The sequence below is a fragment of the Medicago sativa genome, chromosome 5 (genome assembly GCF_051527215.1).
Source record: "Medicago sativa cultivar Bolivia chromosome 5, Bolivia_mono, whole genome shotgun sequence".
NCBI lineage: Eukaryota > Viridiplantae > Streptophyta > Magnoliopsida > Fabales > Fabaceae > Medicago > Medicago sativa.
Genome location: NC_140753.1, coordinates 8,307,781 through 8,321,287, shown reverse-complemented (window position 1 = coordinate 8,321,287; position 13,507 = coordinate 8,307,781). Strand labels below are relative to the sequence as shown.

Genomic DNA, 13,507 nt, shown 5'->3' with positions numbered 1-13,507 from the left:
ATTAAAAGCTTAAAAAGTGTTTTTTTTATTTAAAATTTCCACTTTTGTCTTCCTTAACCAGTGGGCACTGGTTAACATGACCTTTATCTATTCTAATGACAACAATAATATAATAAAAAATATAATATAAATTCTTATTTTTTTTATGACACCAACAACAATTTTTATTATATAAAAAGTTGTTTAAGAATATAATTGTGATAATAAAAAATTAAGCGTATATATATACTCATCAAGTTTGTTACACTTTTTAAATGATAAATAAAAAATTTGTTACACTTTCTAAAGGATAAATAAAAAAGTTTGTTACACTTTTTAAATGTAATTTTGGAAAGAGAAAAAGACAGCCCTAAAGAGACAAAACATACTACTACCTTCGTCCTTAATTATAAGACATTATTGAGAAAAAAATTTGTTCCTTTTTATAAGACACATTTGATATTTCCAACCACATTAATTATTTCTTTACATACATGCCCCTATTTTTTATACATCTTTTTTCAATCAGCAATAAATAACATATGGAAAACATAAACTAACTCTCTCTCTTAAAGATAAAATTGTAAAAACAATAGTGATTACAAACAACTTTAATACAAATATTCACTTTTTTAATTCCTTTTATTTTAAGAAAAAGGTCTTATATATTGGGAGGGAGTAGAAGATATAAAAAATCATTATGAATAGTAGGGGTGTTCGCGGTGTGGTTTGGTTCGGTTTTGAGCAAAAAAGTCATCCAAACCGCGAGATAAAAGAGCATGCGGTTTGGTTTGGTTCGGTTGATTTTTAAAAAGTCATCCAAACCAAACCAAACCAAACCAATGCGGTTTGGATTGGTTCGGTTTGTGCGGTTTATCGCGAGATAAAAAAATATTACATTAACTCTAATATTGCCAACTTGTTACAAAATAAACATAGGACATTTTATTTTGATGTTTATATGATAAAATATTAGGTAAAACTTATATCGAAATAGGTAAAATTAAGAAGAAACATAAGCATGAAACAAATTATTGGGAAGTAAAGAAAACAAATTCATCACTGGAAATGAATTGAAAGAGATGGAAAAGAATTATAATCGAACTTGATGGTGCAATGATGGAAAAATCGAATCAAAAGAGATTATTCTTGAGCTATGTAATTGGGCTAGTACATATTTAAGTAATATTCATTATTCTTACGGTTTGGTTTGGTTTGGTTCGGTTGCTGAGATGCAAACCGCAAACCGAACCGAACCGCGCGGTTCAGTGCAAAAGTCATCCGAATTCATCCGAACCAAATGCGGTTTTTTGCGGTTTCGGTTTGGATTGGTTTGGTTTGCGGTTTTTTTATTGGGTTGGTTTGGTTTTGAACACCCCTAATGAATAGCATCATATTTTTTATCTTAATATGTTTCCAATTTTATCATTAAATATTTTGAGAAATATTTACTCCAAAAATATATTCCCTCTGTTTCAAAATGAGTGTAGATTTAGCCAAAAAAATTTGTTTTAAAATGAATGTCACTTTCAGTTTAATGCAATAATAACTTTTTCTTTTCAATTGTATCCTTCAATTAATACTATATTACACTACTTCCAAAGTATTATTTTTTTCTTTAATTAAAACAAACTAATAGTTGATTAGGATAATTTGATAAAATTGCTATAACATTTGACAACTTTATTTCATTTCTTAATCTGTGTGTAATTGGTTAAAGCGACACTTATTTTAAAACGGAGAGAGTAATAAGCCCGTGGGTCGCACGGGCCAACTATTTCCATTAATATTGAAATAGTACTAACATCCACGCAGTTCATCTCACTACTAAAACCGATTGCTAGCGCATGCATCTTTTCAATCACTTTTCTTCCATTCATTCATCAAAACCCTAATTACTATCAACTCAAACCCTTCGCGTTCCGTCTTCCCCTTGCGTAAGTCTCGATTTTTTACCGATTTCTTTTTGAATTCCAACTTGGAATGCTATCTTCTGCAATTAGTGGCAATATACTTCATATAATTTCTCATTCATTGAAATAGACACTGAAAAAATCAAACACTAGATTAGGGTTTCTATACTTGTTGCAACTTGTAAGTGATTACGATTATAATGTGATGTGATTTAATTTGATTCAGTAGTTGTCTAAACAAAATTTACACGGTTATTATTTGCATAACAGCTATGATTAATTTGTTTATTTTGCCATACTTGAGTTTATTAGAGGGACTTAGAAGAGCGACTCCACAATGGTGTTTTCGGAGGATGAAATAACGAAGCTGTATAGGATCCGGAAGACGGTGATGGAGATGCTTCATGACAGGAATTACCTCGTTGGAGATTTTGAGGTTAATATGTCGAAAGAAGAGTTCAAGGAGAAGTATGGGGAGAACATGAAGAGAGAAGACCTTGTCATCAACAAGGCCAAAAAAGACAATCCCTCTGACCAGATTTATGTCTTCTTCCCGGAGGAAGACAAGGTTGGCGTCCACACCTTCAGGACTTACACCAAACGCATGAACTCCGAGAATGTCTACAGGGCCATCATCGTTTGCCAGACCAGACTTACTAACCAGGCACGGAACAGTATCTCTGATATTGCCTCCAAATTTCATTTGGAAGTTTTTCAGGTAATTCATCAATCGATCAATCAATCAAGTTTTGTGGTGATTGTTAATGGTTGAGGTAACTGTTGTTAGTGTGTGCGTGCTTGCAGGAGGCTGAATTGCTCGTTAATGTAAGATATCATGTGCTTGTGCCAAAACATCAGGTGCTGACTGACAATGAGAAGAAAACCTTACTCGAGAGATACACCGTTAAAGAAACTCAGGTCAGTTATAAAAAAATTGAGGAAATTTTGTGTTATTTAGAATGTGACTAATCGAATGAGTGCACTTGATGGCATTGTAACATTGAAGGAAGGACAAAGTGAAAATGTAAACTATTAGGACTTTGTTAATGTTGTAGTAGCTGATGTTGGATTGTTATTTGTATTTTAGTTCCTCTTTGATGATTTTGTTCTAGCTTATATCATTATGTTAAATTGTTTATTTTCTTTCTTTTAGTGTTTTTGTTGATCTGGAAAATAGTGAATTAACTTCAGAATGAAAGAGTTTTGCCTATTCCCCTCGCTATCGGTCATCTCAAACCCCCCAACCCTTTATCCTTTAAGACGCCACTCGGTCCACAGCCCTTTCCTATTCAACTCATGCATTATATCTCCCCCTCCAGTTCTTTCATTGATTTTCTTTGATTGTCTTAAATAATCACTTGGGTGAGTATTTAGATAGAGCTTACTGTTGCAGATTGTCAGCGGCGTACCCTGCAACATCAAGCTGACATAAAAATTTCAGAGGAAATCAGATTTTATAGTGCCTAAGTCTGGAAATTAGAACGATTTTGGTAGTACACATTAAGATTGTTGAGTGATTTAAAGCTGAATATCGTGTATAATACTATTAATTATAGAAAATTAAGTGATCTGTCTAAGCTTTTAGATGTATTCTCAGGTTAGTGGATACTGACTTTCCTAAATGACAGAGTACTTCAAATATAACTTCATCATTTGTACCTCACTCTCACTAGTCTATGATTTCGTAAAAATTAAAATATATGATGTCCTTTGCAATTAATATCACTAGATGGAACTATTCCATTAGGTGAACACCTAAAGAAAGCTAAGAAAGACAATTATTATCATATAAGGGGAAACAACATACTTATTCCAGCCATTTTCCTCTGACTATAAACAATGAATAGCTACAATCAGCCGATCACAGCAAACTGCTATAAAGCATTTCCCTTTTGGGGCATTCTCTTTACTTATCCCAGCCATTTATTTAATTTGTAAAGTTATATAATAGTATTTCACCTAGGCATTTGAAAAATTTCTGCACACACTCACACGTGCTTCATCTCTGAATTTTAACCTTTCTTCTTTCCTGGTTCCATGATGATGTACAATCTAGTTCCTGATTCTAATTTAGATTTGGATGTAATTAAGAATGCATGAAAAGCAAAATTAGCATCCATTGTATTTCATGCAAATAAAACTTCTTCATTGTTTATTCCTGTAGTGAAAGTTTGTCAGATTTGTCACCCTTGTCGTTCGCTTGTCCTGAGAGCTTTTGAATCTATTTACATTGGATAGTTCTACTGGTTTTAGTGTTTACTGCTTTAATCTTTGTCTAATGGATGTACCGTTCTTGTTTGCATATTGTCTTGTATGTGCAATTGTATCATTCTACTACAAAATTGTACTGATGCTGACATGGTTCACTATATCTAATATTTGTACTGATGCTGACATGGTTCACTATATCTAATATTTATGGTCTGTTTCTCAGCTACCTAGAATCCAGGTGACGGATCCAGTTGCAAGATATTATGGCATGAAGCGTGGACAAGTTGTTAAGATAATCCGGCCAAGTGAGACTGCAGGAAGATATGTTACATACCGATTTGTTGTATAAGGATTTTCTTCCCTACAACATAGTCCAGAAGCATGGGTAGTGAGTAGTGACAAACAGCATGGCATGTTTTGTCTGAGATTAATAAGGAACTTTGTTTATCTACTATATAGACTACGATCCTATGAATCATTTTAGTAAGTTGGTAATTTTTAGGAGAGGAGATGGAGCATTATGGATGCTTGGGAACAGTACATTCTCATGTCTACTGAGACTAAATTCCCCTGAAGCAATATTGATTAGTTCTAGATTTCATGTTATTATGAAAAGGTATTTTGAAATTTGAGCTATTTCTATTGACTATTGAGACTTCAATTGACGGATAGTACTAGTATAAGAAGTGGAAATGGTTACTCATTGTATATATATTATAATCAAAATCTTGACTGGATTAGGTTTATTCTCCTACCTCCCAAGAATGGCTGCTCAGGGGATTGGTTTCTCTTATGGCGTATAATATTCATTGTTTGTTTCGTCATTGCCCAAAACAATTATAATGCATTTCACAAACAAAAAAAAAATTGCAAGTCTCTGGTGGTTTATAAATGTTCTAGAGCTGTGCTGTCAAACAATAATATGTAACCGACATGATGGAGTAGCATAATTTATTTTGATGTTCTTAAATATATAATTATTACTCGAGCCAAGCATGTGTATTACCATCCACAATGGGGCGATTAACTTCAAAAACTTTAGTACATGTTGCAGAGAAAACAAGAGTGGTACACATACAAGAGTACTAGGATTCCACACATTTTTAACATCAAAATATTGAAATATAGTGATATATAATTATTAGATTATAGAGCTATTTTTGTCAAAACAAATATATGTGGAAATTGTCAAAGTAAATTTTTAAGAGTACTAGGTTTGATGGTTAAAGTGGTTTACTAAGTACTATCATTAAAAGATTATTAAAGAATGATAAGTACCCACGAAACTACATCGCCATTGTAGATGCTCTTACAAATCAAAACAGAGCTTCAAACGGTCAAGTTATTTGAATAGCAAAGCCTTAGAAAAGGGTTGGTACAGAAAATGATTTCACAAGCTTCTGCCAATGAATCAGATAAGCCAAGATCCTTAAATGATTTCATTTCTATATTCTCTTCCTCCATTCTCAGTTTCTAACCTATGATTAAATATGAGATATTTAACCAACCATACAAAGGACGAACACATATACATGTATGAGAAATTCTCTGACAAAAAAGAAGACACTGTATGTCGAACACCCTATATAAAACAATTAATGATGGAACAAGTGAGCAAACCACCTAAGGACATTTTTCCCTCTACACAATTTACAATGTCATTAAGAGCTCACTTGACACTTTGAACGCCTATTGGACAAGAATTGTTAATAAGAGAACAACTTGATTATACACGTGAAGTAGCATTGCCACTCTTATCCCCTATACATCTCGACTTTTGCCAAAAATAATTGAACCCAGGGTGCAAGTGCATCTTCCATCTGACATGATGTAGCCTTTTTCTTGGGATCTTACTTGAGTTTTTCGCTTTACACGTCCACATCTTGTATATCATCATCGGAACTATCATCATCAACACGTACATGACTCACACTCTGAGTATTAAGGCATTGATGCGCTCCAATTCTTGGCCAGATGAATGATGAAATACTCCCAGTTGCATTATTTTTGTTGAAAATTATTTCCAACTTGGAATGGCCACACCCTTACATTTGAATAAGAGAAGCATTATAATGTGCCTAAAGTAGTATAAGCATACCATCAATACATTAGCAACATTGACAAATAAAATTAATGTAAATCTGCTAACAAAACCTATAAAAGTCAAATCGTACCTGAAGATAATTTCGTCAAACCTCTTCACTTGTAGCAACAATGTTAATTTCTACATTCCATCCAAATCCAATGTTTTTCAAAAGCAAATAGAAACATGGATTGTAGACTATTCATTTTTTTTGTTGATCATTTTTGCATGAGCAATTAGTTTTGGAATTCAACCGAGTAGTCATCGATGTTCTAGTATGAAACACAACATTTGGCATAATTCCCTTTCATAACTGCATCAAACATAAATACCAATGAAAGTTTTAGTTATAAAGTCAGGTCAAAGCTTTGAGTCACAACATTTGTTGCCATCTATCATAAAATACGCATTACAATTAGATTTTGTTATTAAGATGGCACTACTTGAGCTACATCAAGTAACATATGTCTTTAGTTATGCACTAAACCATAATAATACAAGCATACCAAGCACTGCCACATTCAGTAACACAACCATAATAATACAAGCATACCAAGCACTGCCACATTCAGTAACACAATAATATTGTGATCACATTGATTAACGAAACAGGATAAATAGGATTATGCAGCTAATAGCTAGCAGATAACAGCAACTTGTTAGAACAGTAGCAGGGATTTTGGCCCATGAGTAAAAACATATGCAGGGAACACAGGCAATCCAATTAATCAAGCATAATTTTTATGTGAGAGTCCATTTGAATAACTAATATATATCATTCAGGTGTTGAAGAGAATTGTGCACACACAGCATTTAATATTTTTCAAAGCATAAAGGATCTCCAAATAGAAAAGCATTCTTGTATGAAATCAAGACCTTGTCCAACAGCAAGGAAATATTTTCGGGAAAACTGACAAAGGTTGGGTTTGATTCACAATATAGATTCACAGAATAAAGAATCTAAGATGAACTAGAACTTGCACTCTTTCTGCATATTACTCGGTTGATATAAGTTAATACTTCATTGACACATTATAAACTGAAAGGGAATCCATTCAAATGCATGTGAGGTATGTTACCTGTTCAGTGCCATGGAGATGAAGATTGGAAGGTGCAGCAGAGGAAGGCACAGCGGAGGAGGAAGCAGGCCTGGAGAACTGTGAATGATATAGTTAGTGTTCTTCATGCCCTTCTCAGATTCTTCAACCTATTTAGTAACAACCAATCACAAACTATTCTTATTACGACATATGAATGAACCTTGACAATGATAAATTTAGTCATCATTGAAGAACACACACAAAAGAAAAAGACACGATAACAACCGACACAGACAGGACAAAAACCATTTATAAAATATTTGAATATGATATGTAATAGAGGTAAGCATTTTTCATTATATGATCGAATTAAGCTCCTCATCCTCGGAACCTTTCATATATATATAGCTTGCTTGAGACACTCATAGAGCATTCTTCTTAAACTTCTTTAAATTACTACATTCCAAAATGAAACATGCCCCAAAACGAAAAGCTTGCTACAGCTTGTAACCAATCTTAAACTTCTTTAAATTACTACATTCCAAAATGAAACATGCCCCAAAACGAAAAGCTTGCTACAGCTTGTAACCAAAGTAGATCTATCGATAAATAGTGAATTGAAATGATGGGCATGAAACCATTCACCAAAAGGATTTAAGGACCCCCAATGCTATTGCAATTTTAAGTGTGGGAATGGTATATGCGCTAAATGCCAAGCCATATCCAATATGGACCAAAAACCGAGAGGCGAGAGATAAAATCAATGAAGTCCAACCGATTTAAATAAAGCATTCAAAGAGAGAAAACAATTATGAATCAAAAAACTAGAAAATACCTAGAACATTCAAAGGTAAAACGATTTAAATAAAAAAGGAAATTAAAATAAGAAAATGATAAAATATGGTGCTATTAAAAGATGTAAAATACCTATAACCCTTTTCCCAACTTGAGACATACAAATACTGCTACAAAAATATGAGGCCAATCAACACTTTGCATATCATGATGAACTTGTAGATGCTGCAAGCGATTCCGATGACGTTTTCTTCTTTTCTTGGTTCTGGCGAGAATGGAGGAATTTGTGGTGATAGTGGTGGAATAGGAGGTGACTGTGGTGGCAAGGAAAGGGAAAAACTGAGTTAGACATAAACTCACTATATATAAAAATTTGATCACGGACAGTAAGTAAGATGAGACTGAGTATAACTATTTGATTTTCACTTTTGAAGTGTAAAGTAATAAGCGTGACGTGACTACTGACTAAACAAACAAATGCGTTTAGCCTATCAGTCAAATGATTAGGGTCCTCGTTTGACTGACTGCAATTTAAAATTAACCGACCACTGCCAAAGGATGAAGCCATATACTAGTATCGGAGTAAAACTTCGGGATTGAATAAAACTGAAGTTGTCGACAAAGTATATATATGAACACATTGTACAATAAAATATGTGCTATAGAATGGACTCGAATGTTATCAAATAGTAAAATAAAATAATCGACTACCAAGTCCTAAGTAACCGATGCAAACTCTGTCTAGCTTAAAGAAGCCTTGGCAAATTAAATTTCAATACTTTATTTGGTGACATGCATCATTTTCTATGAATTAATATTATATGGAAGCTAGTCAAATTGAATTTCAGTTCTTCATTTAAAAGAACATATATCAGTCTATATAGAGAAAACAAAGTAAAGATAGCTACATGAATAGAGATTAAGCAAAGGCAACAATGATCTAATCAGTCTATATAGAGCTAAGTTGACTACCCCAAAAATAGTGAAAAGGCATGAACACGGGTTAAAGCACATCGTTATGCAAAGTATGCATGGTCAGTCTTGGCTAGAAAATGCGGAAAAACGGTGCCATGTTTGCAGTCATACCAAGAACCATACAAAACCAAGAAATAGAAACATAATAAAGTGATCAGGCATACCAAGCAAGCATATATCTAGAATAATTATCACAATTCCAAACACAATCCCATCAAACATGAGTCAAAACAAATAGGGAAGAAGAGAGATGAAATTTCTAATGAGAAACAATTTACCCAAACAAAACCCTAGAAGCAACAAACTTCAAAATACCAATAACAACAAAAAACTGCCACACAGAGAGAGCATAAACAAATAAAATAAATGTGTGATTCTGTTTTGCTTCATTAAATAAAATAAAACAAAACAAGTCATGGTAACATTAATTAAGTTTGAAACTTTATGAACTCACCTGATTAATCAAGGAAATCATGGTTGTTGAAATAAGAAGAATATCACTGAGGAGGAACGACCAAAACAAAGTCTTCAGATATCTCCGCTTTGATATAGAACGGCACTCTTTAGTAGTTTTCTTATAATTAGAAGATGTGTCTGAACCAGAAAGTCGTAAAATGTTACAAAATTACCCTATCAACTATTATAAGGTTTAATACTTATATATTTATATGTTGCATACAAATTGTGTACCTTCTAAAATAGGATTTAGTGGAAATAACTCCACAATAGTTTCCGATTTAACACTTTGTTGGATATCAGCATTCATGCTTCATCACTAGTGGGATGAAACAATTATGCATACAATTGTTGTGGATGGAGGTTACATGTTTTTTCAAAATGGCATCAGAAAACCTGCAACAAGAAGCAACATAGATGATGAGAGGATTTCTACAGGCTATATATGATTTTTTTTTCTTTATAATCCTATAAGAATGATCGTTAATTACCTTACTAGTTATGTTTTAACTCTTCATGAAGAGTAGTAAAATGATTGTAATATGATACAAGGTGTTATACTTTGGAGGAAAAAATTGTCTCAAATTATAAGTCATTTTACAATATTTATTATCTCAAATTATAAGTCGCTTTAAAATATACTCCCTCCAATAATGTTACTTTTCACATACAATTAATTAAGAATAATTTTGTACAATAACTCATAATTTCCATTTCCCATACAAAACTAACAACATTTCTTAATGTGTAAAATGACAAAAAACGACTTATAATTTGGGCTGTAATACAACAAATCCTTTTGGTTATGTACCTCTGGATACAACAAATTTAAGACTAGGAGCAATCAGCTAGAGGGATCTTTGAGTTTGTGGAAATGAAAATGGCAACAGAAACATTATCATTTGTAACAACATCATCACCAATCACCACCACAATTCATGATGGTGAATAGTACAAATTATGGGCTGCAAGAATAACTATTCGTCTTGAAAAGTTAGATCTTTGGGAGGCTGTATAAGAAGACAATGAAGTCTTTCAACTACTCGAAAAACATACAATGGCACAGCTTAAAAACCACAAAGATAGGAAGACAAGGAGGCAAAGACTAAAATGTCTTTGTTCTACGTTTGAAAAATCTTATTTGCAAAAGATATGAATATGAAGACTACCAAACAAATTTGAGACTATCTCAAAACAAAGTACTTGGTGAGTTGCCAAATTGTTAAACTACAAAAATTCCCCTTCTTAAAAATATTGTCTTTGCACATAACTGTAACAAAATTTGTTACAAGTTAAACACAAACAAAAATTCAATTCATGCATTTTAAAATAAACTTTCATTTTCCATGTATATTAACAAATGTTTGTTTATATTTTAGTTTCATTTAAACATTGTAGCACAATATTTATTGCAAGCGTACTAAAGCCACGATAAACAGAGAGCTCGGAATATAATTCATTTTAATTTTATTTAAAGTGAGTCTCGTACCTTTGTTTGCAATAGCTGTTCTCTCTCCACGCTCTCTTAATTAATCAAGGAAATTACGGTCGAAAAGAATATCACCAACGAAGGACCGACTGAACAAAGCGCATGATAGATGGATCTTCGGACTGAGGCTGCATCTGGAGATTTAGTAGAGATTAGAAAAACATACAGAAATGAAATATGAAGTGGAGTCATATCTAACTATGAAGAAATGAAAAAGCATACCAGATGAAGGAACGTGAACCTTTTTGAAACCATCTGTTAACAGATCAAAATGAAATCCTTATCCTTTTGAGTCTGAGAAACAAATAATATCTTCTTCTAAAAAAACTACTTGCTAATGGTATGCATATCCAACACAAGAGGGGCGGCGGCAGAACGAAGGAAAATTTGAGAATAGGGGGGTTACTGAAACTCCAACTACAATGAATTGGGCATAAACTCTGTTGTAATTTTAACAAAAAAATATTGATGTTATTTATATAAAAAAAAATATCACTACTTTTAAAATATACTTAAAAATACTTTTTTTTTTCTCATTTAATGTTTAATGTTTGTCTTCAAAGTTTTTCTATAAGCATATATTTGTAAAAATATTCAAAAAGTTAAAATAAATAATGATTGTATTGATTTTGTTGTTATTCTTCTTATAATAAGGATAAATGAGTATTACTTCTCAAAAACAAAGGTTAACTATGTTTTTATTCCTATAAATATACTAACTTTTTGTTTTAATTTCTTTATAAATTTTCTTCGATTTTTAGTCCATCAAAAGTTTTTAATCATTACTTTTAAATCTTTATGTGTAGCCTTCATATTTTTTTAATGTAAAATATTATAAAAATCTCTCTCCAAAAAATATATAATTTTTTAACAAACATGAATTAAATATGAATTTTTACGCTTTTACTCTTAAAAAATATTATTTAATTTATGTTTTGTTAAAAAAATCTTTTTTTTTGAGAGATTTTTATAATATTCTACACATTCTTGAAAAAAATTCCATTTTAAGGTATGAAGGCTGCACATGAGTGAAATTAAAAGTAGAGACAAAAAATAATGCTAGGAAAAGTTTTTTTTTATTTTTTTTTTTGACAAAAATAAACGATATTCATTCATTCAAATTGATAGAGTGCATCGATACAATACAAATTCAAATTCGCTAAAAACAAAAAGGATGAATCTGTGAACAAACTCACATCATCCATGTTAATAGCATAAAACGGCAAACTACCTCTGCCTACAAATATGACTAATATGACTATATTCATGTCTCAAGAATACTCATGTCTCCGGATCTGCAACGTCGACGACGTCAAAGTCATTGTCATTGATCGGATCTGCACTTGCTCAAAGCTAATCTTTCAACCTGAATCAAATAAACACCGCACTAAGACGGGAAATCAAAAACACACTGCACAAAGACGGGAAATCAAAACAAACAGAGTCGTTTAGAGACGACGAAATCACAAAAACAAACGAAAGAAAATAGAAAATATGTGAAATCACTTATTCAATTAGGATAGAAGGAAAAACAATTCGGAGGGGTGGTTTTTGGGTCAAAATTGACCCTAAATCACCCCTCTGAAAAGAAGAAGAAAGGGGTGACGTCTAGGGTTTGAGAAGGAGAGAAGAGAGAAAAAAGTGTTAACTAAAATGTATTTTAGAAAGACTAAAATAAAAAATTTATATATTTATAGGAAAAAAAATACTAGTATTTAACCCCAAAAACAATTGGTGCTAAATATTTTTGTTATGTTGCGACTTTATATTTGACAATTTCTTATCCCACATTTTCCATTTTTCGAAATTGAGAACTACAACAATGCCAATAAGTTTTTTTTTTGGCTAAGTAATAAAGTGGATAGAATATCACATTTCATTTTTTAAAAGGTGAAGAAACGGTGAGTAACGGTTCGAACACACTTCCATGCAACAACACCAATAAATTGAACATAATAATTTTATTCTATTATTATAATTTTTCTTATTTAATTAGACATACTTTTGTAAAAATAAATAAATAAATGGATCTTCTAATTTCAAGATATTATATCTAAAGCTTATTGGAGTATGTAATAACCCTAGCTTAATTCCCTCGTATTTTCTTCATTAAGTCAATTCTAGGCTTACTAGACCATCGACTCGTGCTCCGCACGAGTCATACCAAGTGAAACATACGCACATAAGTAGTACGTTATTATATATTACATGTATATGAATAGGTTATAGTGTTGCGTTTTAAAAAAACTAAAACATTGATCATAATATGTAGAAAATGGATAAAAACAGCAAATGATGGTGACATTAAAGTACGTAATCAGTAGCTAATTGAGACAATACAAAAGTTTACAAAACAACACTTATTCAAAGACCTCCAGCTAAACACCACATTTCACAATTCCATGAAGATAAAGAAGTCATGTATACATTATCTCTAATTAATCAAAACCAACACGCACTTGAACAATATACAGAAGAGTGGTCAAAAAAATAGTTTTGAGAGAGAAAGAAAGAAAAACTATTACGAATCCTATTTCTAATACATTACATTCACACATGTCGAACT

At 32.1% G+C, this 13,507-nt stretch overlaps 1 protein-coding gene and 1 long non-coding RNA gene across 3 annotated transcripts; one reads left to right on the top strand and one right to left on the bottom strand.

Annotated features, from left to right (window-relative positions):
• Positions 1-1,792: 1,792 nt before the first annotated feature.
• Positions 1,793-4,849, top strand: LOC146919698 (DNA-directed RNA polymerases II and IV subunit 5A-like). Of its 2 annotated transcripts, none has more exons than XM_085713136.1 (4): positions 1,793-1,916; positions 2,205-2,610; positions 2,697-2,810; positions 4,327-4,849. In XM_085713136.1, the coding sequence occupies exons 2-4, from the start codon at positions 2,230-2,232 to the stop codon at positions 4,450-4,452; spliced, it is 621 nt and encodes a 206-aa protein (XP_085569262.1). In that variant the 5' UTR covers positions 1,793-1,916; positions 2,205-2,229; the 3' UTR covers positions 4,453-4,849. The 2 variants fall into 2 exon arrangements, with proteins under 2 accessions (XP_085569262.1, XP_085569263.1); XM_085713137.1 differs by having other exon boundaries at positions 2,197-2,610.
• Positions 2,188-4,388, bottom strand: LOC146919699 (uncharacterized). The gene is made up of 2 exons (XR_015011587.1): positions 3,519-4,388; positions 2,188-3,461 (listed from the first exon to the last, which is right to left on the bottom strand). It is a non-coding gene; the product is annotated as an uncharacterized LOC146919699 (long non-coding RNA).
• Positions 4,850-13,507: the final 8,658 nt, after the last annotated feature.